At 41.9% G+C, this 27,608-nt stretch overlaps 2 protein-coding genes and 1 long non-coding RNA gene across 8 annotated transcripts in view; 2 read left to right on the top strand and 1 right to left on the bottom strand.

The window, feature by feature from the left end:
• Window positions 1-3,545: 3,545 nt before the first annotated feature.
• On the top strand, window positions 3,546-4,824 carry LOC138182487 (ankyrin repeat domain-containing protein 16). The gene is made up of 3 exons (XM_069118395.1): window positions 3,546-4,106; window positions 4,186-4,449; window positions 4,562-4,824. The coding sequence occupies exons 1-3, from the start codon at window positions 3,800-3,802 to the stop codon at window positions 4,807-4,809; spliced, it is 819 nt and encodes a 272-aa protein (XP_068974496.1). The 5' UTR covers window positions 3,546-3,799; the 3' UTR covers window positions 4,810-4,824.
• Window positions 4,825-6,876: 2,052 nt separating this feature from the next.
• LOC138182479 (latrophilin Cirl) overlaps window positions 6,877-27,608 on the bottom strand; it is a 362,516-nt gene continuing 341,784 nt past the window's right edge. For 4 of the 6 annotated variants that reach the window (XM_069118383.1, XM_069118380.1, XM_069118382.1 and 1 more), the window contains 12 exons: window positions 27,055-27,233; window positions 25,602-26,243; window positions 23,883-24,294; window positions 23,512-23,737; window positions 23,246-23,411; window positions 22,909-23,123; window positions 22,610-22,713; window positions 21,502-21,546; window positions 20,029-20,197; window positions 18,724-18,945; window positions 12,640-12,837; window positions 6,877-11,277 (listed from right to left, as the gene is read on the bottom strand). In XM_069118383.1, the coding sequence (XP_068974484.1) occupies window positions 10,480-11,277; window positions 12,640-12,837; window positions 18,724-18,945; window positions 20,029-20,197; window positions 21,502-21,546; window positions 22,610-22,713; window positions 22,909-23,123; window positions 23,246-23,411; window positions 23,512-23,737; window positions 23,883-24,294; window positions 25,602-26,243; window positions 27,055-27,233 (3,376 nt within the window). In that variant the 3' untranslated portion in view covers window positions 6,877-10,479. The remainder of the gene's footprint in view (window positions 11,278-12,639; window positions 12,838-18,723; window positions 18,946-20,028; window positions 20,198-21,501; window positions 21,547-22,609; window positions 22,714-22,908; window positions 23,124-23,245; window positions 23,412-23,511; window positions 23,738-23,882; window positions 24,295-25,601; window positions 26,244-27,054; window positions 27,234-27,608) is intronic. The other 2 variants (XM_069118385.1, XM_069118384.1) reach the window with 2 other exon arrangements.
• LOC138182488 (uncharacterized) lies at window positions 19,020-22,155 on the top strand. The gene is made up of 3 exons (XR_011173804.1): window positions 19,020-19,366; window positions 19,865-20,149; window positions 20,811-22,155. It is a non-coding gene; the product is annotated as an uncharacterized LOC138182488 (long non-coding RNA).

Here is a 27,608-nt window from a genome sequence, read left to right as displayed (position 1 = left end):
CACAAACAGATCGTTGTACGTAATTCGACAATGCTTTGTACAATTCATTTATAAATCTTCGTTTCGCTATCAATCCTCATTGCTACACGATAATTTATTTGCTAAGAGTACTAATGAATTAAGAATTGTAGGAATTGAGAAATGTAGGTTGTAGATTTCTGTTACACAAACATAATGTTACATAAACGTTGTAGCTTTGGAATCTTCAAACCTGCGTAATTTGTAAAATTCACTCGTAAGTCTTCGTTTCGTTAGCAAATTTGTTACGAATTTATTAATACATAATGTTTCACTCGTGATTTATGAAATTTCGCTAAAATATTAGTTCGAGCGTGTGACAGGTTCCAGATATATTTTCTGTTCGTTCCACTTATGTTAGGTCTTTTTTTTTTTATTCTAACACGTAATCCTTAAATCACAACGATTGGTTCCACTTGGACGTCTGTTCGGATCAATTTTCACGATGATGGAACATCAAAGGTATGTAAGGCAATGTGAAAGATTCTTACGCACAAACGGACGGTGTTCAAGGATCTAGTTTTATTGTTGGCGCGGGCATTTCTGTGCGAAAACACGCAGGGTTTCTTCTCGTCGCGTATATCCGCGCGAACCGATAATCAAGCGGCAACCTCGAACGCGAGTTGTTATTTTCGTATAGGAAGCGAGCGTTTCCGTGTGCATGGCGAGTACACGCGAGAAAGGAGACGCAAGAAAACCGAACGGGTCTGCGTACGAACAGAGAAAAAATTTGCGCGTCGCTATAAAAGCGCGAGCGTTATTTATTTTATTCTTGTTTTCTGGCTGGCGCCAGCTGATCGTCGTCATATGGGATCCGCGCAATTAAAGATTCAATTTCGCATGAAATTATAGTTATCCAGTCTGGGGAAAATGATGTGTTATTACAGGCCTGCTCGGTCTGTTCCGTTCTTCGTTCGCTGATGACTTCTTTCGATCCGCGAACATTTGTCACGGGCAAAAAGTCTTTGTAAAACAAAGTCTCAGTGAAACGCAATTGAAACCGTAATGCGTAACGCGTACCACGTCTACGAGAAGTATTTCTGGAGATATCTTTAACAAGCACAGGTAATAAGGAATTTTTTGATTCGTTAGGGCGATACATATAAAGCTTTTTTGCTCAAATGCAAATTTACGTTCAATTAGCAATTGATTTCGGTCACAACGTATTGATACGAATCGGCGCCACATAGATTAACGATAGATTAACGAGTTCGAATGACTTTGTTAGAAAGGCAGAGCTTCGATGGAGCGCAACAACAGTAACCACATCAATCTTTACGTGCATAAATTAACTTTGCACGGGGATTGAATGCGATGCAGGTTGAAAGGAGATTCACCGTATGCAAATTGACGATCGATTGTCGGGACCGTGGGGTGAATTATACCCATGTTGGCCGACATTATGGCTAACAAAGGCAGGGCTGGCACCGCCATCATCCGAATGCTTTACGAGCCAACGTAATAATCAAACGATCCAGAAAGTTGCAGCTCGTGAGTATTCATCTCTGCCTACGTTCGAAAGTATTGAATCGGTTTTCTTCTATTCAGCTCGTATGCGAGTATACGACGTTCTATCGTTATATTGTTCTAAGATTGATTCTAATCACGAGAACTTACGTTGATGCACGTCGTGGCAATTTACGTATTAGAATTTTAGATCGCGGTACAAAATGCATCTAATCGATTTTGTTTGGAAAACGGAAATTCCTTTCAGGTTTATATCGACGGTAGCGTTATTACGACATATGACAAATTCTGATCAATGAACGTAATTCGTAATACATGTCGCAGCAAGGCCATGGATAGCCGCGTCGCGCGAATGGCAATGCGACCAGCAAGATAAATAACAAAAGACGACGAAGGCGTCTTCAGTCTGGCAATTATATCGAAGCGAAAGGTGGATGGTTTTGATCAAACCTTGAACGTTCGTGCGAAGAGATTTTCTCGCGATGCGCGATGCTCATCGTGTAGCCACATACTCGGTTGCACAACCAGCCCGGAAACGCTTTATTGGTGGTTAATTGTTTGCATTGTTATCTGGCGTCGACATAACGGTTATGGAAATTCCGCGGAAAAAAACGAAATTGCCTTTCTAAGTAAATCACGACCTCTTGATTTAAACTATGTTTCATCCTGTTTCTAACGCTAACGAGATATAATAATGAAATATACACTTGAATATAAAATTAAATATAAAATTCGTAGGAAAGAAATCGAAGCGAAGGGCGTATGAAAAAATATATAAGGCAAGGAGAAAGATAAAGATTCATCCATATCTTCTATGGAAAGGTATTCAAATTTTAAAAAATTCCCTGTTAGGAATCAAATCGTCCTCCCAATATCAAATTTTTATAAAAAATAAAACGAATGAAATGCGTGGCTGACTAAGTAGTTAACTGTTCGTTAATCTATGGACTACAGATATATATATTTGAAGCTTGTATTTATTTTTCTATTCACTTCCTTATGAAGTAAAAAAGATTTAATCTTTTATCGAAGCGAGCATCTCTTACGCATCCAATTTCATTATGACATTATAATTGCGAGATTCTTATGATTCACGGCGATGATAGGTTTCGCACGATTAATTTTACTTTCAAAGCGGCACTACACTCGGTTGGTTTAGCATTGCTACAGTGTTTACAATTTCTATTTTCGTGTTACGTAAGTGCATCGGAACAAACAGCTTTATCTGTCAGTTTGATTTTCCTTAAAAATATCTATAAAAAGGGGAAAAGAAAAATATGCAAGTATAAAGTAAAAACATACATTTTTAATTACTATATAAGTAACGCAGATATAATATATGCTTTTAATAGCTGAAATTTCAGGTATGGGTACGGTTGTTTGAAGTTAAAAGTATTTGCAAATACGTAAAACCTTTTCGCGCCATTGAATTTATTTGTACCGATTATAGGTAGCGCTATTTCTAACTTCCTCGTTTGGTAATCTATACGCAATAGGTAATATTGTAAATGACATTAAAATGTTAAAAAAATCCAGAGAACTTCATCGAGGCTTAAGATAAAAAGATATATTAGTTGATATATCTATTCTATATTTTGTCAATGTTTATATATTTTTGTATACGGTACCTTTTTATATATTTTTTTTTATAGATATCGGTCGATATCACCGAAGCGATTTCCGACTATAACTCCACGTTCTATGGGTAAGGTAGAATCGGTAAGGTGACTTGTTTCATTGGCAAGACTGCGATTTTACGTTCGCCATTTTGTTAACTGTCGATATTTTTTGACGACATTTATTTTTAACTTTTATTGTCTTAATCGCTTCTTATTAAAAGTTTGAAACTTCGGTACAAATAAACTTCTACAATTCGCGATTATAGGAAGTAAGATAGGAAATCACTTGTTTTTACATTTTTCTTATTTCTTTTCTTTGTTTATAGTTTTATAGATTCTCTTCTATTCTCTCAGTTCATAAGATCTTCGCAAGAAGAGAAATTTTTAACTTGATCTTCGAATGAGCGAATACATTAGTTTAATACTGAATATGACCACAAGGTGGCGGACGTTATTATGAGTTTGTGCTGGCTTCATATCTATTCTATATTTTGTCAAGGTTTATATATTTTTGTGGTTCTTTGTTAATTTGTTAACCTCAATCGTCTCAAACATTTCAAACATTTCTATAACGCGTGTTCAAACGTTCAGTTTCTTAAATATTTTTCATCAAACACTCTCATCTTTGTGAACAAGTACATTTTACCATTTCTATTCGATGTACACTCCGTTTGTTTGGCAATAAAAGTTTATATATGAAGGATCCTAACCTATCACGAAACTTCCTGCACGCATGTCAGAATGGAGACTTATCAAGAGTGGAAACTCTCGCATCGAAGCACGACATTCAGGATTGGACACACTTCAGACACACGACTTCCGGTGACACCGCGTTACATCTTGCCACCCGCGAGGGTCATTTGAATATCGTTCGATACCTATGCGAGAATTTCAAGAAACCAGATTTTAGAGTGAACGTCGCAAGTAGAGATATGAAAAGACCGCTGCATGAAGCGGCGCAGTTTGCTCGTAGCGATATACTCAAATATTTAATTGGAAAAGGTATTTATCTTTCATTTGTGGCGCTAATTTTATTTTATAATTATAAATATATCATTCGTAACGTTATTCTCGTTTGAAGGTGCAGATGTGGATGCCTTAAAACGCGCTGATTGGACACCGCTCATGCTGGCGTGTACAAAAACCGGAAGTGATGCCTATAAATGCATCGTAGCGCTTTTAGAGGCAAAAGCAAATCCGCTTTTGCGAAATAAAGATGGATGGACGTCGTTGCATCTAGTTTGTCGATCTGGCGATGAAAATGCTTTTGATTTGTTAGTAAATAAATTTGTTGAACGCATCGATGATCGAAGCAATAATGGTCGTAGTGTTATGCACATTGCTGGTAAGAATTCCTCTATAAAATATTTTTATATTATCAATGATATACAAATGGCGTAATGCATAATTAGTATAAATATTTATAACTATGGAATATGAACCTGTTAAATGTACAGCATTTCACGGTCACGAGGGTTTAGTCAATCGTCTTATGGCTCTTAATACGAAACTTTTGAACGCGCGTGATTCCTCGGGATCTACTCCTCTTCACGAAGCAGTTAAAGGAGGTCACCTATCCGTTGCAAAACGATTAATTGATTTGGGAGCTGATGTCGAAGCTAAAGACAACGCTAGTCAGACTATTTTACATATAGCAGCTGTAATTGGAAATACAGAAGCTATTAAAGCCATTTTGAAAAACTAATTTCAGTAGATTTTTTAAAATAGACAAAAACAAGACATATTTTATTCAGAGATTGGTACACATTTATTTATCCTTTTTTCCTGTATCAGACAGTCTTAAAGAAGCATACAAAAATGAAGAAACGGAGGCTCTTAGTAGATCGGAGATACCTAGATTTTACATTCTTCTTGTTCGTTTGTGTTCTTCTTTTTCTTCTTCTTCCTCTTCTTCTGCTTGTTGTTCGGTGTTCCTCTTCCTTTTCATTTGTCAGCGTGCGCAGGCAGGCGATGATTCACAGGAAATCTACGCGCTTAATTACGTGCTAAAACCGTGTCCGCATACTTCTTTCTCTTTCTTTAATTACGTTCGTTAAATATCACTTACAAAGAGAGAACATAAATGGTAAAGATCACAGAATTTTCACGAATCCTATGTGAACATGAATCGTGCGTCGGTTTGTCCAAAAATTCTGTAATACGACCGATACTGCTTCGTGCCTTTGGGTAAAACGGTTCAGAAAAAAGCCGATTCGAAAAATATTCCGACGCTTTGAGAGGATGGCTGCGGGTGGGCAAGGGATATTTTTGAGATGATCGGTGGAGTGTGCACACGTGGATGCATGTATATGTGGGCGTAGTGCGTTTCTATCTCCGCGGATTGACTTTCTGCGATTGCTTCAAATTTTCTTTCTCTGGCCGCCCCGATACAATTTTTTTCATTTTCTCTTTCCTTTCTTTCTTTTTTCTTTGCACGCAAAACGAAAGCTTAGCCGCTAAATATCTCGAGGGACGACTCGATCGTGGTTCGTTTGGAAACTCGTTTACGCGATGCTGTTGCATACAAGAGAACAAGGACGAAAAGTAAAGAGAGACAGCACACACGATTTGAAAGGAACATCTCGAGATTGGACAGTACGGACAGGTGTACTCGATCAGAGAAAAGATCAGCTTCGCGCCTATTTTGTCGCGTGAAAAGAGGAGAAGGATGGAGATCAAGGGCGAGGGGTTTGAGAAAGGAGGGGGAGGGAAGAGGATATTTATATTTATAAAACGGCTAAGGATAAAACATGCACTGTATATCTGTCCATCTGATTAACTGCTTGCACATTTTCATTCTTAATCATTCCCCTTCTTTTCTCCAATCTTTTTTCCCCTCTCTTCCGCTTTTGTCTAACGTTCGTGTTCTTGGTTTGTTCCTTTCTCCTGACTTTCTATTCGTTCAAGTAACAGTAACCTAACGCACGGGACGAGTGCTTGAATTCATATTATTTTTTCTTTTTACATTCCCTCCTTCTCTCATCGAACCTACATATTTATCGTCCTTTCTTCTCTCTCTTTTTTTTTTTGTTTGTTCTTTTATTCATTTGTCGTTTACTTCTCTTTAGTGGAGTTCGTTTATAAATATCCAAAGATTACTTGGGCTCTCATTTAATATTGGTTTTTTTTGTTTGTTTTACTTCCTCGCTTAATTTATTTACACATTAACTAATTACGCTTGGGACTTAAGTTAAATCGCGTCACGCGTCCGCCATCACGATAATAGTCACTGTAATATCCACTACTTACTAATAACTTGTCTTATCTAAATGTATTCTTTTCTGTTTTCACATCGATCGTCTCGGTCGCCTCCTTCTTGTTCTCTCTCTCTCTCTCTCTCCCCCTTTCGTTCTTTAACTCTTTCTCTCATTTCCTCATGCACACATAATTCTCTCTCTCGCTCTCTCTCTTTTCCATTTACATTACAACGTGTTCAACATGTACAAAGCCCTATTTACATTATGTACACCTCATTTCGAGAATTTCCCAATGATAATGCTTCTATCTCTCTCACTCTCCTCTTTCGCACGCAACAATCTCTTAAACCAGTGCGTCTTCTTTCCTTTCTGTGGCCGCCGGTTACGCCGTTGTCGATGCTTAGAAAATAAAGAAGAAAAAAAAGAGAAAAGGAATAAAGGAAAGACAAATAAAAAAGAAGGAAAAAGAAGACAGACGGAAAATTACGTAAATTCGTAAATCGATTGCCTATTCACCAGGCACGTTTGCGCTCGAAGTTGTTCCCGTCTACTTGGCTCGTACACCTTTTATCCCCTTATCTCTTTCAATTACGATAAGTCGAACGGATGGAATGTAGCTGCGTTTACGATTATATCCGATAATAGTCGTTCCGTGGGCAAGACCTTTCGCTTGTACAAAAATTCATAGAACTAAGCCCCGCCGCGTCGTGGACAGAGCGTTGGAGGACGTTCGCGAGACGCGACGACACAATCGTCCAGGGATACAAAAACCTTTCGTCCCTTTAATTCGCTTTGGAATCACGGGATTTAACAATCGTGTTTCGAAAAATGTAACATGCGCTTCCGTGATTCGCGTTCACCGGAGCGCGCGTCGAGAAATAAAATCTTAACGAGTCAAAACGTACAACGCGGTCGTCGCGCACCGTAACGTACCGTAAAATTTGTTAAAGTTTAAGAGCAACCGCACCAGAGTTTTAGATGTGAAACAACGCGAGTCCAATCTTCGTTTCTGATATCGTTCAAGCTTGTCCGCGTATCTCGATTCCGATTCGATACAGTTTGATTTTTGCAACACTCGGTGCGTTGCTCTGTAATTGACGGAAAATGATATCTCGCGGTTGATTGTTGCTTATCGTGACGACGAAGGAATGTAAAAGTGGAACGAAAAGATGTCGAAGAAAGCGTGCGAAGTTATCGACGCTGGAATACACGGTTCCGATGGCTGCTGTTGAACGGCAACGATTCGATACGCGACGACCGAGAAACGCGCGTATAGAGTTCACGTATTTATTCGCTACGGGCAAGAAACGAGACGGCAGAATTTTCATGGCATTGGAAATTATATACACATATTCGATAGGGTTACACATTTTCGTTCTACCTTTAACATCGTGGACAAAAACGGTTTTCAGATGCTTGACTGTCATCTCAAGCTACGCTTGTGCGAAGGGTCTTCTAAACAGGAAAAACCAAGATAACCGCGAACGGGTTTTCACGCGATGCCAGAGTGAGCAATTACGTTTCATAGAAATCGGAGGAAACGTTCGTAACGCTTAATATAGCTACGCTGGTACCCTTAAAACGCTGTTTATCGCTATTTTAATAATTCGCCTATAGATTTATTCGTCTTAACGTACGATTTGCCGGAGAGAAGGATCACGGCCGGCCCGGCTGAGCAGAGAAATAAATTAAAGAAAAAGGAAACGACGAAACGCTGTTCAACCGAGAGAAAGACTATATTGAATTCACTGTGTTCGCGTGCGCCCTTTCTCGTTTAGGCAAATTTAAACTTCCATCGATTTAAACATAATTTAACAGGTTTTCGTTCGCGTACAACCGTAATAACACAATTAAAGAACAAAAGCTTGGTAAAAGAAGAACCTTGTCTCGTCAATTAGTCAATCCAACATATCTTTCTCCAGTCAGAAATGGAGAAGTTAGATGAGGAAGTCGGATGTTCCGGGAAACGAACATCGAGCCATTGGTGACGTGTTTCAGAGCTCGACGTTCGTTCGTCTAATATATACGCTTACGCTCGTCGACGATGGATCTTCTTTGCAAGCAGAAAATGTCGTTGATCGATTCGACCACCGAACGACGGCGATTCGTTCGATCTATCTCGTTTTGATACGATCATCTTCGATCCGTAATTACGTCCGAACGATCGCGCGTCACCGATCGTCGATCTCGACACGACCGCTAATTACACATTAGATAACACTCACGGATGATAAAAAATAAATAGCGCGCGGGTTCCCTTAGTTACATATTAGATTACGCGGTTACGACATATACCTTTTTGTTCTTTAAAAAATAGTAAAAAACAGTGACTAAGTTTTTTTCGCTTTTTCCACGTCGCTCGGAAAATCGCTTTGTATCACTATATATATATATTTATATTTATATATATATATATATATACTTGTTTCATACAACTCTCACCCACCTTCTCTCTCTCTCTCTCTCCTCGTATTTTCTATATATATGTATATATATAAATATAATATCGTTACTGTATACATACATATACATTTATATATATATATATAATTTTTTTTTATTTATAAAAATAACATTCTGGGACTAAAACGTAACGTTCCAAAGCAATATACATTGAGGAGCTGGCTGGGACGACCGATAAAGGTACTTTTAACCGCTGACTTTACCTTTTCCCGGGAGGAAATTTCAAGTTTTCAATCATCGAAACTCGCTCGAAACGAACACGCGCGCCCCTTTCTTCTCCGGAACTCGAAGATTCTTTTTCCTTCTATCTCGCGAAGATACTGTCCGCATCTTTTGACAGATCGTGTCGCACGGAATTTTTCACAAAAGCAGTCTTAAGACTTTAGAAGTAACTCTACGGTGCGACTAATGTAACGCGATAATGATTAATCGAAGTAAGCGTTGATCGATTATTAAGTAACTTTAGTTTTCTTCTACGTTCCGTGGCGAGGTCGGTTATCGATCAGCGCACCTGCGATATGTCGCTGCTCTCCGGTTCGATGAAAGCGGAGACGTTTGCAAGGAAACACGGGCTTCAGATTCCTTTATCGAGTCGTCGCCGATTTCCTTCGGGGATTCAAATCGAATTCTCGTCGGTTCGACACTCGTTAACGAACGATTTTCACGCCCCCGTGGCCAAACCTTTCCCCATTTGATCTCGATATGTCTGTTATTTTTCATATTATCCACGAATCACTTTCGTTAACGAGCAAAGCCAGCATCGACGAAACGATCGAGGAGAATATCTTCTCTCGATTTGTCAACGCGTACGAGAACAGGCTTCGAGGATACAATCGACAACGAACGAGAACATCGTGCTGAAGAACGCAAGGAAATTAATTCGCTCTGATATCGTTACACTTACTTACGAGCGTATATACGATAACTTCTCGTTCGGGTCGTTTACAATCCGCACGTGTACCTCGAAACCTCGAGCTCTGTAAGCGTTCTCCTAGCAAAATCTTAGCAATCTAAGAGGACTCGTCACGTTTTATCGTTTTCCGTACGACATCGTATTTTCCACTCTGTCAGTGAGCCAATCCCAAAAAGCCGAGCACAGCTTCGACGGTACAACGACGATCGATTAACTTCAACAAGAGGTCCATATCGAATAATTCACGCTATCGTACACAGATCTTCGACGTTTCGTCACACATTCGCACGGTTCTAGTTCTGGAGACGACAGACACGTCCGTTTCGCGTGGACTTCCGCCATTGGTTGCACGCAATTCCCGAGTAAACGGATATGGAAACACAACAAAGGAGGTTCGGGGCCGTCTTCGTAGATCGGCCCGCTTATGGCTATAGAACGCGGCAATCATCGGGCTCCAGGTCGATCAGTCGCGTTCATGTTTGAGCTAGTGACGCGTTGTTATCGTTCGCAACTCGTTCATCCGGTCGAACGTAGCTCGAGACGCGTCGGTTGTTCCGGAGTGATGGTTTTCTTCAGTGAGGAACCGCCATACACGTCGCGTTAAACAGAAGATCGCCATCGACGATATCTCTAACTTCGTGTGTTGAAGACGCGACCCTATAACATTCACGAACTACGCGTTGCTTCGATCGTTCCTTCGTCGATGGCCACGAGACGCGGCGTCTCGACAGCAAGGAGCGCATCCATCGTCCTCGTGCAGGAAGACGAAGAGGACGACAGGATCCTGCCAGTGGAGAGCGTTCTAACACTCGCTGTAGGAAGGCGGTGGCATTCCGCGCCCGGTATACATGTCCGTTTGCGGCTGCAGATGACAGACGACCGTGTGTCCATCTAGAACCGCGACTGTTCTCGTGTGATCTGGCTGAGGCGGTATACCGTAACTGGCCGGAAGTCGAGGCAGCTCGCCACGTTCGTACCATGCTTGCTGCTTTCGTAGCTTCTCCCAGCAAGTGTTCAGGGTCCTCTCGAACGCAGGACTGTACTCTGACGCGTCGCAATGGATATTTCCTCCGCCGCCACGGTCCGTCAACGTTTGCCCGTAATGCATCAGATTCCTATCGGTGGCCGGCGAGTATGGGATCAGCGGTCTGTGATCACCGTAACTTCTCGACGATTGTCTGCTCATGTCGCTTTGCCTTCTGCCGTCCTCGTCGGACATGTCCGACACTTGAATCTCACCGCCCCCGCCGCCACCGCCGCGCTCGATCTCTTCGTAAACTGGTTCGTCCTCGTTCGTCAAATCCCGCGGAAGATGTACGTGTTGACCGTGATGGGCGTGCAGCTGATGATGAGCTGGCCCGTTACTACGACCGTCCATGATCTCCGTGTATTTATGTTTGTACGGTATCGCAGTCCTTCGGCCACCACCGCCGCCTCCGGTAGTCCTATTGCCGCTCATCTCGTTGTTCTCGTTCATTCCTCTCGCTCCGCGGTTTCGTCCGGAGTGTCCCAGGGTCAGGGTATTGTGTGTCCTAGGCGAGTCTTCTTGCTCGGAGCCACCATGGCCGGAGTCACGGGAATACGATTTAAAAGAAATGTTCTGCGGGAGAGACAGATACGTTTAAGTAACCGCAGGTTGATGATGGTTCGAGGGATTTGATGAAATTTGATGGTCTGATAAATAACATAAAGTGACTTGGCGTGTAACTTGGTATGTACGAGGAAGGGGTTTGTGAGTGCGTGAACGATGATCTTCGGTATTTCTGGAGTGGCTTTTTAAGTTGAATTTAGAATTAGACAAGCGAGGAATTCTTTAGAGAAAGAGCTCGCAAGAGAAAATGACGAATCAAGTAAATCGAATCGAAGCGATTTTAATTTTGTAATATTACCTACGTTTGAATTGGTAATTAGATTAATTATAAATTTCTTTTCTTTTTCTTCTTTCCATATCTGCGACTACTTGATTATAATTTGATATTCATCGTAAACCTATAGGTTCCCTTTTTAGAAAGCTCTTCAATTATTAATTTAACTCGCAGAAATGCAAGGATCTCGTTCGCACGACACCTACGAATTATAAATAGGGGAGGGTCAATGAGTCTCATCGAAGATCCACCTCGATGACCTCGGGAACGTTTTACAAAATTCACGAGCTCGCATGCATGGTCGAAGGAACGAGCGAGAAGATCCGTTACGTGCTGTATGATGATATGTACAAAGGCTATGATCATAAGGGCACGTTCATAGTATCATTCTGTCACTACTGAACGAAAACGTAAAACACACACAACGAGCTACGCGCCCCGTACGAAAATAAACACGTTCATCTTTGACAAAACTGAATATGGTCTTGTGTCTTTCAGTGTACCTATATACATTCTCCAGGATCATCGTCGAATTCGAAACCACGAAAATATTTTCTTTCCAGGATCATATACTTTAAACGACGAAAGACGCCATCGTCTCTCGATTTTCTTGTATTTTTCTCGAATTTTCTTTCGTTGATCAACTTGGAGGTTTCGAAAACGAAATGATCGCGATGACACAGAGAACGAAAAGGGAGGAAAAAGGGGGGAACGCAAGCTCTCGTCCGACGAATATGTTCCACCGGAAACGGGTTTCCCCACACCTCCATGCGATTTCGAAGCGTCGGGTCTGGTCGAACCACGAGGTGTCCTCTAAGTGTGCAAAATGTGTTTCTAGGTGCTTGTCAAGTAAGGATCGAAGAAACGTAACGAAAAAGAATGGAAGAGACGTGTTGAAAAACTAAAAACATAAAAAGAGAATGAACGTAAAAAGAAAAATAAAAACCACGGCACACCATGCAGTCAATTAGAGAAACAATGGCAGAAGAACATAGTGAGAGAAAGGAAAAAGTTCGATGGAAACAATACACGACACGAGCGAGCGAGCGAGCGAGCGAGTGAGCGAGCCTTTTTCTTAGCTGCGGTGAATTAGTTACCTTCCACATGAGGTTTTTGTTAAGGTGGCCCCAAGTGGCGGTGGCAGATTTGGGGATATTGGGAGCTGAGGGTAAGAAGGCGTGACGGGCGTATGGCAGGGTGGCCACGATGTGAGCCTCTGTTGGAGAGGATTCACGTGGCACTGTAACTGCCGGCTGCCTATCGACAATCGCCCAGCTTCGACCGGACGCCAAGTACTGGAAAAATCGAACCATTCGCCGTTCCCTCTTAACCCTTCGTTTACTGATACGCAAGGGGATGATCGAGTGTTGTGTCCTTTTTCATGAATCAGCGTATATGTGTGAATCGTTTAGGGGATGTCATTTGAAATATTCTTATGGGGCCGTGTGTTTACGATGATTTGATGTAGTATTTGGACGATTGTTATCCATCGTCAATTACGCAATTCGGGAGTCATATTGTAATTGGAAATTACGTCGGGTCGAGGTTGTTATGTCCATGTAGTACAATGCACGAGGGTATAGTACTCTCGGTCCACGATACTGGAAAGATCAAGTGATTAATATCGAGGACATATCTGACACGGTGAATAACAGTGAAATACGATATTAAGAGAATATTAAAGCGTCGAATAAAAGATCGTAATTAACTTTAAATATTCGATTATAAAAGTATCGCAATTTACCAGTAAACAAAGGGTTGCTCGAATGTCACGAAACCTTAGACAAAACACCCTGCTCCGTAATTCCTCGCATCCTTCTACGTATAATCTAGACAAAATTCCACACGTTCTCCGTCACCGGGAACTTTCTTCTTTCTCAAGAGTTCCCTTCGAAACTAATTAACCCAGCAACGCGAGGTTGTTCGTGACAAATACGGGCCGGTGCGATCGTTCTCGTCGCCAGGCGGACGGATTAGTCGGATTTCGTGTGACACGGTTTAAAAAGAGCCTCCGACCCATCGGAAGCGACGCGCACACGGAAGATACGGACGAGGTAAATCCGACGATATCTGACGGAGCTGCGATACTCGTCGTAAGTGTGGCGGATTTAACTCGTACACCGGCAAATCTACGGCGTAACGGACTGAGATACGCGACGTCAGCACGCACACCCCGACCTCGTGCGTGTTTAGCTTGGGACGATACGCGACCACACCTGTTTTCCGGCCGTGCGTGAACGACGATGAACTACCGACTTTCGATCAAGATTTTTTCCTCCTTCGATGAAACGTCGAAACAAGGACGAGTGACGGATTTTGGAAATTTATCACTTTTCTCGTCCTTTATGTTTAACCGAGAAGAATTTTGTTTTTATTGCGTTTCTCGAATATCCTGAAGAGCTTGCAATGAATTGTCTGTTCTTTTACCAAGTTAAGGTAATCGTCGTCTGAGCTTACCCAACAGATTTTTAGCTTTTATAACGTTTTACGAATAGTTTCGGATAGCTCCAGATGATTTTTGAATCCGTCAAGACACTTTTCCATTTTTAGGCAATATCGAGTTACGATAATAATTGAGATTAGTAAATGCACGAACAATTGTCGAAAAATCATTTGATCTTTAAGCGTTTTTACGTTGGAAAGGTTCTAGATTATCGATTCGTTGGTATTCCCTTGAAGCGAGAAGGCAACACGATGGAGCAAGGTGAGATGCGACAGAGATCGTGGCGCGGGGAGAACGAGTCTTCTTTGTTTTCTTACTGTCTGTAATGAGGTAACGTCGGGAACCGGCTCCTCGTTTGCGCGGCTGACGTGCAACCGTGCCGAGACTGGGCCGTCTGTATCAGAGAGGAAATAGCGTAATACCGATCATCGTGATGGCGTTTCACCGACCCATCGAATAAAATTACCATCGTGCAACTTGTAAAACCGGCTTTGATCAAACCGTTCTCGTTCTAATGGGAACGCACCACTTTTCCACGTTCGCTCGGCTAATTATGGATTTTCGCGTTCTCGTGCTTTGCAGTTAAAGAACGTGAAGCGTCTCCGAGTTGTTGGAGCGCGAGCTGGATCGTTAGAGGCTTCGATGATCCGTATTACCCTATCCTTGCCTCTCGTCGCGCGAATGTGCACCTGGTGTTAATTAGCGAAAACGCACAGAGCAAGGGGAGAGAAAAAAAATAGGAAAAAAAAGACGATGTGTCTGTTTATCCATGTGTGTATGTCTGCGTATGTGTGTGAGTGTGTCTGCGTGTATGCAGAGAGCAAAAGTAGTCGAGAATAGTGTACGAGTGTGTATGTGTGTACGTTGCGAAGGAGGTGTGAGAGAGATGTGAATCGGATCGGTTCGACGAGGTCATTTCTCGCCTTTACGGTTTTCTTCAGTCTTCGCGGTCATGTAACCGATCGTGTGATAGGTGAGTAGTCTAAAGAGCGTCTCGACGCGTGTGAACATGTACGTTTGTCCGACTGTGAACCGAACCGAGGCCGTTGATCGAAAGGCGCAGAAATATGTATTTTCGAAAGGGAACGAAGAGAAGAGTCAATTTGAGCGCTTTTCGATCGAACGATCGCTTGACAGCAAGCGGCTTAAAGATATTTTTGGACTGCGTGGACAGAATTCGACGAACGAGTTGGATATATAGGATAAGATAAAATCTATAGCTATGGCATAGATTGCAAAAGTGTTTTTTATGCGTATTTCAATAAGTACGTATATTAATCGTATTCTGTCCACGCGGGCGGCTAAAAACAATATTCGCTCGTACATTACGAATCTTTCTAAACGTATACTTCCTTCATGTTCTACGGAAATTCGTTTAAACTTCTTTAATGATAGTATTACCGGTGGGCTCACGCATCAGTGCCTCCAGAGTAAAAAGGAGTCGATAAGCGACAAACAGGTTTGCGAGGAAGCCATGGCTGATTTGCTAGAGCAGATGCTATTCAATGGAATGTGGGACCTGTCTTTTTAACCTTGCAATGGAAACTGCCAACATTTTCCTTATACTTTACGTTTTACATATGGGAAATATAGAAGCGTGTCCAACGGTATCTTGTTAAAATTTCAACTGCATATAAAAAATGAAAATTTTGTTAACTCTATATGTATACATACAAGGCAAATGATTAAATCTTTGATAATATAAATAATATCGAACGTTTTAGCTAACACAGCAATATTAAAGTCTCTATCTACAACCATGCACATTGTTGGCGTTAATTCAGCATGGATACCGACGCGCCTCGTTTTAGGGTGATAAAACATTGAGCAGACAGAGAATGGACTCAGGCTGAAAGTGTTGCAAATAGCAGTCAGTCGTCAAAGGCGCAGCTGCGAAACCGATTGTATAAATCATCGATGTTACAGATTCGTTATGTTTCTCGTGCGTGTACCGGTCCGTAGCGAAGAGTTTCATTAACGTTCCGGAAACATCATCTGAAATAAATGGCGAGCCGTGCAACGTCGGCTTGTTTCCACGTGCGTTGCAATAAAAGTAGGTCTCGATCTGGCGAGACGTGGGAACAAAAGGAAGGGAATAGGGTACAAAGTAGCCAGCAACCGCGTTACACCAAACCCAGAGCCAGATAAGAAGCACGAAAATCACCATTGTTAGTAGGAGGTCTTGCAAATAGTACGTTCGCGTGTTTACAGGTGTGCAAAAGTCGAGCGAGAGAGCGTGCCATGTACTTTTCGCCTGGTGCTCGAAGACCACCACAGCTATGCTTACCGCGACGAGAATTTTCTCTCGTTTCGTTCTTTCTCGTTTTTGTCGCTTGTCGGAATCGACACCGTTTTCTTTCCTTTTTTTCCCTTTCCACTCAGGGTTGAAACAAGAACCGATATCGTGAATATCGATACAGAGAGAGAGAGAGAGAGAGAGAGAGAGAGAGAGAGAGATAGAGAGAGAGGGGGGGGGACAATACGAATACAAATTTATCGAGAATCGTGATATTACGAAACACGGTTTTTATTTCTTTGGTTTCCCGGGTTTCGCAGTACGTTTGAATCGAAAGCACGAATTTTTTAATATCTCCCACGCGCGTTCGAGCTCAACGTTGACAATTATACAACTCCAAAAAAAGGCACATCGTGCAACCGTACGAGTATCGTTTGTTTTTGCGAAAACCACGAGGCACGTGCGTTACGAGCCGTTCTAAAATTCGGTGAATTTACACCGGCGCGTCAATGACAAATTCATGAACAAACGCAGCGGATAAAAAAAGAAACAAGCAACGTGAAAAGGCAAAAAAAAAAAAAAAAAGAAGAGAGATGTGACAACGGTATGCAATTATATAATCGTCATAGCAAATGTCGTTTATCATTTTTAGTCGATTTGTGTCTAGTAATGTCTACTAAATCCGATAAATTCAGCCGACGATTGGCAATAAATTTTTACGGAGAACATAACAACGGTGCGATCGCGCATATTATAGCTCGCTGTGTGGTTATCGTTTCATCTACAACCGAGTATCGTTGTTTTATCATACAAATCTACGGCATGACCACGTTCAATCATGTCACCTATCTCTCTCTCTCTCTCTCTCTCTCTCTCTCTTTTCCTCTTTTACTGTTCCTCCAAACCAACCCCTGAATATCATTCTTCGCATGCCCTCTTCTCTCCCTATTCCCTACTCTGACTCCCTGAATATATACATCTGCCTGTCTCTCTCATTCTCTTTTTTCTCTCTAAATTTTCTTCACAGCAAGCGCGATAGAGCCGAAAGAGTCGAACGGTTCACGGTTAAATGCCGTTTTAGCTCATCCCGTTCCAGAACCAGCTTTTCGAGGCGGACGAAGAGACTCTCGGTGACGTTAAAAAAGTGTTTCTGGCACGCGTCGCTTTTGAGCGGAACGCGCGGCCATTCGAAACGAATCTCCCTCGACTAGGAGGGTCGAGGACACCCACTTCACAATTTATCCTGCAACAGACTTGGGGTAACACATTAAAAAAAAAAAAAAAAAGAACACGAAGAAGGAGAAGAAGAGAGACGGCAAAAGGAAGGTAGCTGGAGGGCGCTATTTCGAAGATGATACGACGACGCGGTTGCGTTAGCATACACGAGCGAACAGAGTCGAGGGTGGTAGACATGTTGCTGGTTAAACGTTTCACTAGTTTCGAAAGCCCTCCATTTCCTATGATACTGTCTTTAAATACTAATCACAGAGAAAATCTGTTGCCTTTGTAAAGCGTACCTTCGTAAATATTTACGAAGTCATTAGGAAGTGATAATTGTTAAAAAAGAGACTACCGTTTTGGATGAATAAGAGATTTATATCGAGAGAAGAAGAGGGTGTACGGCACACAGCCAACGATTGCGAAAGTCTCGTGATCGTTTGGTGGAACGGTGACAGTGGGTGCATCGTTAAATTGAAGAGGAAGGTCCGGCCTTCAAAGGGTCACGTAGTAGCGGTCGTTAGAACCGCAACGGAAACCATTCTTCTTAATCGCGTGGATGATCGTGCAACGAACAAGAAAACACGAGTGCTTGGTTGATGTCGCGGTCGGTCGTCGACGACGGACGAAAGAATTCGCCCGATAAAGGTGCAAGAACCTTCGTGTAGTTATCAACTCGAAAAGCTGGCTGGCGTTCATGTAACGAGCGACAGAATGGCGTAGAGGGAGTGTGTTATTAATTCCAGTACTATTAATTATACTTGCGTTACTGGCAGAAAGCGATAGTCGAAAGTAAAGAATAACAAGAAGAAAAAAATAATGACGGAGTAATAGATGGTGAATAAAGAAGAACAGATGAGAATCAGTTATCGAGTCAAAGACAAATAGAGCTAGTTAGAAAGAAAAAGAGAAAGAGAGAGAGAGAGTGACCTATTTTCGTTCGTTCTCCTCCTTCAAAAAATATTCCCTCTTTTGATCGTATGTTTTCACATTTTCTCCCGCGCGACAGACATACAGTTGTCAAAAACTGTTCGAACAACCGTTACGAAGAAAGAAATTGGTTTTTTTTTTCTCGGTTTGGTGTAGAAGCGGCTATCGGATACCTTGCTGAGCGGGATGCCTATTGTGGTTGCTAGGTGCCATCATGTGCATCTGGTGTGCCCCGACCGGCGACCTCAGCGACAAATTGTTCAGGTTCACGTTTATCGAAAGATTCGTATTGTTACAGGCGGCGGTCAGGTTGTTGTGATTGTTCGGCGGTGACGTGGTCGTTGTTGTACCCACATTGGAGGCGGCGTGCGGCGACAATCCGGAGCTATCGGTCGTCGGCGCCGACGGATTCGACGAGGTGTTGTGAGAGGCGAAGTCCTTGCCTCCATTAGCACCACCGGCGCCGCCGCTGGTACCGGAAGAGCCGCCGGAGCTTCCGGCCACCGTCTTCGAGCACCTGAGGCACTTGGGCAGCCAGGAGTGGCGGCGCACGAACTTCCTGTATTCCTTCCTCACCTGCAATGGCGAAGCAAACCCACCCCCCGAACGAAAGGTTTTTTTTTAACGGTGCACAAAGAACCAAGGCAAGTGCGAGCGCGCGTTCGTTTCTCGTTCGTTCACGTATGAATAATAATAACAATTAAAAGAAAAAAAAAAGGGAAAACGAATTGAAAAGTATATATGATATAATCTTCCAGGATGACGATGATGATATACTTTAACGATGAACATATACTTTGATATATTGAGAAACATGAATATGTGATCGAGTTTATGAAGCATTGGTGCTGAATTTACAGATAAATTAGGAAAAGAGCGGTGCATCCTGCAGTGGCAACCAAAATATAAACGTTGTTCAAATGAAAAGGAAGAAGATAACTGAATATAACGAGCTGCAAATCAGGCTACAGGATCCCGGTTAATTCGACAAATAAACGTGGGTGATTTTCGATTGCCACAGCACTTTATTTGAGACATCATTTGTTGTCATCGTGTTCTGTTTTGCGAGATACCATTACGATGTTTAGACTGCGTTTAACATGATTCCTGTCAAATGATCCTCTTGCTTATGGAGTTACTTGCTACTTATATAATACGAAGAATCCGCTTTCGTACATAGTGCATCGAATTCTTATGTTACAAGATCCTTGACTCGTGAATAATTGTGTTAACTATAAACCTTACGATAGAAACAGTTTTACAATTCTCATTATATAAAGTTCCGATTCGACAATTGCTTTCTTACTTTCCTTTAAATTTCGCGTTGACATTGCTTCTTGCTCTCGAAACGTTTCGCGATTGCTCGATACAAAATTGAAAAATATACGCAATATAATCAACCGAATAAATTAACATCCTGTTTTGTTTTTAATAATAATAATTATCGTAAATAATTTGTAACATTCTCTCGCAATAATTTTTCCCGCTGTTTAAGATGCCACTCGAATTTCGTTGGTTTCATTAACGATAAGAATGCACGACGAAAGATGAAAGAATGAAGGATGATTCAACGAGGCGTTCTAAACGTTGGAACGCGCGTTAACAACACCAGAGAGTTTAAAGTAAGGTGGACGTTTGGACCCCGACGTATTCCCTTACCTTCTCGTTCTGAACGCAATGGAACACAAAGATAAACAGCCCCTGCAGACTATTCAATATGGTGAAGATGTACGCCATCACGACGGATTCTTGGTTCAAGTAGAGAAGCCCGAAGGTCCAGGTGAGTCCCAGTAGAAATACTAAGACGATCGCTCCTCTCAGCCATGCCCTAGTCAGAAAATATCGATCGATGAGTCACATTGAAGCTAAAAATCTCAGGAACAAGATAATCGCGAGCGATGCTTAAAGGAACGTGAACGAGAGCTATGTGAAGTTATCGGTATGAGGGATTTAGAGAAAAAAATACAAGAAAAAAAAAGGTAACGAAGAGAGTGGGGGGGGGGTGAAAGGAAACAATCTCTTTAGTCTCGTGCCATTGAAAGAATTAAGAGTAACGTGCTAAATGATCGATGATGGTGTGACTTTAATTCTAATAATTCCAATGCTACATTTGTCACGTTCTTATCAAAATGGAGCGGCGAGAACACGGAAGATTATCAGGAGACGGCGTTATGCACCGAAGTGCACGCAACATTTCGAGCTGCGCGATGCTAACGTGTACTACTAATGTTGCTCGTTTCTACACGCGTGCGCGTGTCGTGTACACACTCTTCAACAAAAGCATTAGCATCGTTAATGTTCTCGCGAGTCTCGAAAGCGGCTGGCGTCCTATAAGCATCGCACACAGTGTTACTATTTCTTACTTCTTCCCTCCTTCTCCGTATCGACGTTCTTACTATTTTTTTGCTTTTTCTTTTCTTTTCTTTTCTTTTCTTTCCTAGTTCCTGATCTACTAGAAACGATCAAGACTGCGGATCTACGGGAGGATCGGGTACACGAACTACACAGGTAGGCAGGTGTTTATTACTTCTAATCTCGCGCGTATACACTAAGCTACTCTCAAATCAGGCCTTTTACCCGAAACTAAAGGATAAATACGGCATGCGGTTTAAGTCGTCGTATATGTACTCAGAGGAAAGGCAAACAGCGTGAAGTAACTAAGAAATTCGGAGAATATCGATCGTCGCCACGTGTGTTCTCTGTCAAGCATTATCACGAGGATACCACGCTACTTAAGCCGTTGATAATTGCAAATTGCCCAGGCTTTTCTAAACCGATACGAAATAATATAACAATGAGGATAATAACATTTGCGATTCCAGTGAGTCACACGATCAATGATCGTTCGATTAAACGATCAGCGTGACTTTGTTTTTCCCGTGAACAGACTATGTACTACGTTCTACGTTCTACAGTCGCAAAAAAAAAAAAAAAAAGAAAAAATGATAAAATGAAACAATTATCGTATCAGTAGCTTTGAATTATAACGAAAAAGAAACAAGAGAAAACAGTGAACTTGTTAAATTAAAGAATGGTGAAATTAAAGGCATGTGAAACGACGATTAGTAATAGAATGATGTAACGGTGAATGAACGAGATGTGGGTAATAATAAAAATTGGTAAATATCTTACAAGTGCGCTTGCAATTTGTTGGGAAGAGCATTCTCTTCCTTTCCACTACCAACCAACCACGCCATGCAGAAGAATGTAGAACAGTGTAGACAGAAGTGGGTAGAAGATTTAATACAAAAATGAAACAAGACAGCAAAGTTAGGTGATTGTTCCGGCACCATTTTAATTAATTGATTATTAAGAAAAAAAAAAACAACTTATTGTTTCGCTAGTGCAGTACTCGATTCGTATTACTATACGTTATATACCTGCGTTAGTACAATAGAACATTTAAATACGTTCGAATTATTCGAAAGGAAAATAATGAAAATGAAGTACAAAAAGGACGTTGAATGATTAAAAACGGAGAGTAAAACGAAACATAAAGAGAGAGAACGATTTTTTACGATAAAGCAATTTCGATAATAAAACGAGTCGAGTTTGCACGAGAATTTAACTACCGTCACCAACATTTTCGTACAGAAATTTATCAAGTTAATTACTTATTACTATCTCTCTCTTCATTCGACATAGTTTTGCCCGTTTCATTGAAATCACAGAAAACACAGAACGCAGGCTAATTATCATCGTACTCGTTCGATTGTTCGTGTGTCTAATTTCTCGTTGAAGCATGACTCGACTGTGACGGCATTTTTAATCACATGTAATACATACTTATTAACGAACGTTAGCAATACATGTATGTAATAGATATACATGTATATTATATATATATATATAGAACGATACCCATATAGTACCTAAGATTTATAGCAATACAAGTGGTGTGTCGAACGAACGGAAATTTTGCGATCATTCCAACACAGTAAATTAATAAAACGGAAATATATAGAAACGAAAAGAACTCAGCATGGCCGCCAAAAAGATGCGTGACAATAAAAGATTCTCTTTCGGGAGATATCTTTAAGCAAGTAAAGCTTGCGAACGTGAACCGAAAGCACCAAACAAACATTTGGATTCTACTCGACGATAGGATTGATATATCTCGAATGTGTTAACGGACGGACTCGATCGATTACTTTAATATAGAGATACATAATATATATGTACAAATTTATTTGTTACGTTTCTCGTATTTACGAACAAACCCTGGAATTTCTAGGCTTACCTTGCGCTGGCCAATCGAGAGTGCTCCTTACTCTTCATCGCTACGGTCGTGTTTGCGTGTCGGCACATCATATAAATCGCCATCGATAGGAATACCAAGTTTGCCTAACAAGAAAACCGGATAACAGCTTCTGTATTAAACTTATTCTAAGAATAGAATACATAGATAGGTATATCAAATATTCATACGGCTTTACGTTTCATCGAAACACTCGATGCTTTAAAAACATTATTATATATTAATATAACGTGGATCGATTACGATTTATTTTGTATTTTTCTTGGCAACAGTCATCTTACCAGTATAACGAGTATCACTGGTCCAACGAAGCTGAATATGAAGTAGTTGTCCGCTCGTAGCCAGCAATATCGATCGGTACCGTAACTCAGAGGATCGATTATACAAGAAATGGCTACGACCAGCAACGGAGCACCGTAGGCGACTAGATAATACCAGCGTAGCCTTGATTTTTCTGCTTCGAACACCTCGATCAGCATGACGTATAATTGAAACCCTGCAAAAGAAAATCGAAAGGAAATCAAACTGGTACTCCCGTTTCGCTGAACCGTTGTTTGTTGTTAGTTAATGCATGATTCGACGAACGGTAGTGTTGCGGATATTCTATTCGAGAGATACCTTCGAGGAACATCCAGGCGAATGCACAAAGAAAAAAGAAGTGCAACAATCCAGCGACGATACCGCAGATAATTCTCTGATTCGTTTGTCCGATTCCGCAAACGAATAAAATTTCCGCGATCAGCAAGCACACACACAGATTCTTGTGGATGGTTGTTCTATCCGACTGTAACAGAATGGCAAGACACGTTTGGTAGATGTTCGATCGATGCAGTCGAAGCTTTCGTGCTTTGCGATCAATGTAAGATTCGACACGGAATAATTACCTTTAGTCCGCGAAATAATTGGAAGGTCAAAATTGCCAGAACCAGGCAAACCACGGAAATGATACAGCCGATATAGGTGATGATCTGCAACGCGACTTGATGAGCAATATCCAATCTGACGGCGTGCACGTCCATTAGAACGGCGAAATTTGTAAGATGGTTGCACTCGCATACTGTGTGAGTTTCGTTGGTTTTTCGTATTTCACAACCCTCCTCTGACCAAGCACTGAAATGGGAATTAAAAGTATATAAGAATAACAATTATCCCTGTGTCAACTTCAAAGAACAAAATTTTATTACGTATCTAAATATTTTCCAAATAAACGACACTACGAACTAGCGAGACAGATGTAATTAGGAGAGGAACTCACCTTAAGATGTAATCCCAGAACACACAAGTCGGATTGGTGACGTTCTCAATGGACAGATGCTTGAAATAGACTCTGACAGGCTCGCTGAGCTGTATGTGCCTTCCTTTGCCCAAAGACGCGGAGATCACTTTACTATTTAGAAGCCTGGTCGTGTTCCTTTTCGGCAATGGCTGAGGGTCGTCGTTCATGACTAACGATGATACCTCAGCTTGCGGCTGTAAGATCTCCTCGAGCCTGTCAAAGGCCATGAAGACCAAACGGACAATGCCACCCTCGCTGTTCTCCAGCAAAGCTCCTCTGGTTAACTCGACACGATCGTTCGAAGCTGCCCATCTCTGTTGAGCTGCCTCCGTCGGGAACACTTCTAGATCATCGCCGATATTTCGGGCATCCAGAACGCGAACTTCCATTACTATTTAAAGAGATATATGAATCGTAAACATCGAAGGATATCATGATACTTTTATATGGTGTAAACTAGTTTGGGTTGGATAAGATGTTTTATGCAATTGGAAAGAATCGAAGATATATTTGAAATCCAATACACAATGTGTTGAATTCTTTTATTTCAATTGGCGTTTTATAACCGGGAACTCGGGTTATTCTCGGTACCAATCATTTTGTTATAACCTTGGCCTTTACTCTCGAACTTTCGAACGCAATACATATTCCGTAAAAACATGCCCACGTGGCGCATCGAAATAAAATTTATATCCTCGGGAAGGTATTTCGTCCTGAACAGGACGGCGCGGCGTTAACCGAACTCCGCAACGTTCGCCAATCTCGCGACCATAAAGTTCCGCTACTCGATTCATCTTCTCGAACGAACAATAAAACTAAGCGCGCATATCTTTCTGTCCAACATTTTTTCCTTGTTGTCGCGGTGTTTCGCTCATCGTATATTCCATTCGATCAGTCGTAAAAGTGACGTCTTCGGCTGACAAGAAAAATTCGAGAGGACTAAGCCCGGCGATGGTGGTAGCTAGTTTTCCGTTAGCACGAAAGAAAGAACACGGTCAGACGGGCGAATATTATGTTACATGGCATCCGGCCGGCTGTCGCTCATCAAACTTGTCTTCTTTTTACTCTTTACTGTTATGCTATTTATCACGTGCGGATCTAATGTTGGTGCTACTTCGTTCGACCGCGACGCAGAAAGTTGCTTCCAGCAGCCTCAATCACGACCGCGTGCTACGTTACTTTCAGGAAGTAAATCAAATTGCTCGTAATTTTCTCGGTAGTTTTGTTGTGTTAATGCCGGGTAGGAAGAGAGGTAAAGCTCGGGTTACAACATTATCCAGCTAGGTACCAGAGAATTACGATGGGTTTGAATCTTTGTTTTATCTACGCCGGATATTACCACCGTCGCATTCCACAGATAAGGGATCTAGATTTATGCGACCCGATGCTAAAGTCGGACCTACGATACTTGCATGTCCATTGTGCTAGACGACTCAACGTTAATTCGTTATACCGTCTGCCACTCCTTTTTACTCATCACGGCCCGTCGTCCTTTCTCTCAGGTCTTATCACACCATCTAAATTAGTTCGTGGCTAATTTTTCCTATAGACGTACCCTTGTCTATGATGTAACTCCAACTAATTCGAGATTACGCGTCGCTAATTTAAATTTCCAATTACACTGCTTTCAAACGAATTACGGAAAGTTCAATGTGCCGCTCTAATTCAACAAGTAAAGATATATGTAACAATACTCACGTATGTTCCTCCCCTCATGAGTGATCGTTTTCTCGTGCATCAGCGTGTCGGCCAACAAAAACGCGTTCTCCTCGAGTCCGATCAATAAAGAGGTCGCGACTCTCATCTGCTCCTGATGGCTGAGATCCTTCCAAGACGCCATTTGCGCCTTGTCAAGCAGATTGCTGCCCGTCCTCACGACACCTTGCAGCAGCTCGGTCACGCTGACCTCCCTCTGATTCGCGTCTTGGTACGTCCTTATATCTTGTGCCATCTTCTCCGCCATATTCTTGATGATCTTAGTCGTGATCATCATGTCACCACCATAGAGACCTCTGCTGTTGTTCGTCACTTGCGATAACTCTCGACTGATTCCGAGGATCACGTCGCCTTCTGTTACCCTGTTCTCTAGCGTGGTGAGCCAAACGGAGCGACACTCGCTCAGATCCGGACTGTCTCGATGCCAGAAGGCCGTGTCTGCTCTGGCCAGGCATCTCCAACGCGCCAAACCGTTAGCACCGCCTGGACAACTCTGAACAGCTACGTCGCCAGCTCTGGTCGTGTTCCACGACAGGTTCCTGGCTATCACCGGGGGACACACTTGTCTACCGTAGTCGTACCATTGGCCATTCGAGCTGGACTCTGGGTACAGCGTGCTCGGCACTGGAATATTTGAGTTAGTTACGAGCGTTAGTTGGCCTGTTACTTGGCTTTAGTTAATGGCGTGGCTTTAATGTGATTCTAGTGTCAGGTCCCCGGCGGACCGGAGCTTAGCTCGCGCGCAACATCGTATCGGGTTTGTGAAATGGAATTTTGGATACCCAAGGGTGCCTTAATCTTTTGCAGTGATTGTTACGAGTTGCCGAGTTACATCGAAATCGAACGTTGGTTAGCTGATACGATTTATACACTGACAGTCGTATTTCCCTGCTATTTTAATACACAGTTGTACATTTGCCGCAAAAGAAAAGAAGAAAACAAAACAGGCGATAGAATTTTGGTAATTAGAGATCGCTTTAGTTTCGGATATCTTTATAAAGTTACTTCGACGGTCTATCCATTCTTGGAACTCCCAAGTTTCTGACAGCTGCCTTTTGTGCGTTAACCCTTTCGGCACGATCGTTGGCTGTAATTGACAGCTGACAAGCCCTCGAGCCAACGTGTCGACTATAATCGGCCGATGATGCTTCAAATCATCCACTCGATAAGTCTTGTTTTAGAGTGTAATTAGAGTGCGATATTTAATTACATTAATAATTCATCGATTTCACCCTTTCTAGGTTTCAGCGCGTAGTGATCGAACGATCGAACGAGAAAGCTCTTTAAGTGGCTTTCTGCTCGAAGCTGATGTTCTCAAGTACCGTCTCTCGATCTCGATGATAAAATAAACGATACATTCCGTGCTCTCTTTATCAAAACGCCATCAACGCTCTCCTCTCGTTTATGAAGACCGCTTAAACACTCGAGAACTTACCAGTGGTCCTTCGACTCGTTCTCCAAGGAGCAAAGGTCGACGTGGTTGTGGCCTGAGTGGTTTCAGGAACAATCGGAGGCACCGCTGGTACATTCGCAGACGGAACGTTTGCAGGAGATATTAAGTCTTGGTCCACTTCGAGGACCTCCGTATCGACCGGTGACCTCGTCGACGTGGGACTACAAAATGAAAAGGGTTTGTCACTTTCAACGACGCTCGTGCAGTCCAACTTATCGGCTCTCGTCCAACTAACGACGTAACGAAAATATTTCCCCGTCGAGAAAACGTAATAAAATTCTGCTTTTAATGGAACGTTTCGATAACTTTATTTTTCTAGCTGACACCGAAAGAATATCCTTCGAATCGTAACAAAGTTACGTGACCATTGAACGTTAAAGAAAATCTTTATTATTTCACGATCCATTTCGAAATATATCGTTATCTCTGCTATTAAAAATTACTATTAAACAAAATCTATAACGACAAATTATGGTTCGATAACGAGTCGTTGAATCAAAGCTCGATAATTCAAACTAAACGAATTTTAAACTAAA

The sequence above is a fragment of the Bombus flavifrons genome, chromosome 8 (assembly GCF_040668555.2).
Source record: "Bombus flavifrons isolate JBK064 chromosome 8, iyBomFlav1_principal, whole genome shotgun sequence".
NCBI classification, from domain to species: Eukaryota; Metazoa; Arthropoda; class Insecta; order Hymenoptera; family Apidae; genus Bombus; species Bombus flavifrons.
This window is presented reverse-complemented; position numbering and strand designations above follow the sequence as displayed.

What these genes read in the sequence shown, in the direction of transcription:
- LOC138182487 (XM_069118395.1), top strand. Translation starts at nt 3,800, where the DNA reads ATGAAGGATCCTAACCTATCACGAAACTTCCTGCACGCATGTCAGAAT. An exon ending in CAAATATTTAATTGGAAAAG is followed by an intron (nt 4,107 to 4,185) that starts GTATTTATCTTT and finishes TCTCGTTTGAAG; the next exon opens with GTGCAGATGTGGATGCCTTA. An exon ending in TAGTGTTATGCACATTGCTG is followed by an intron (nt 4,450 to 4,561) that starts GTAAGAATTCCT and finishes TTAAATGTACAG; the next exon opens with CATTTCACGGTCACGAGGGT.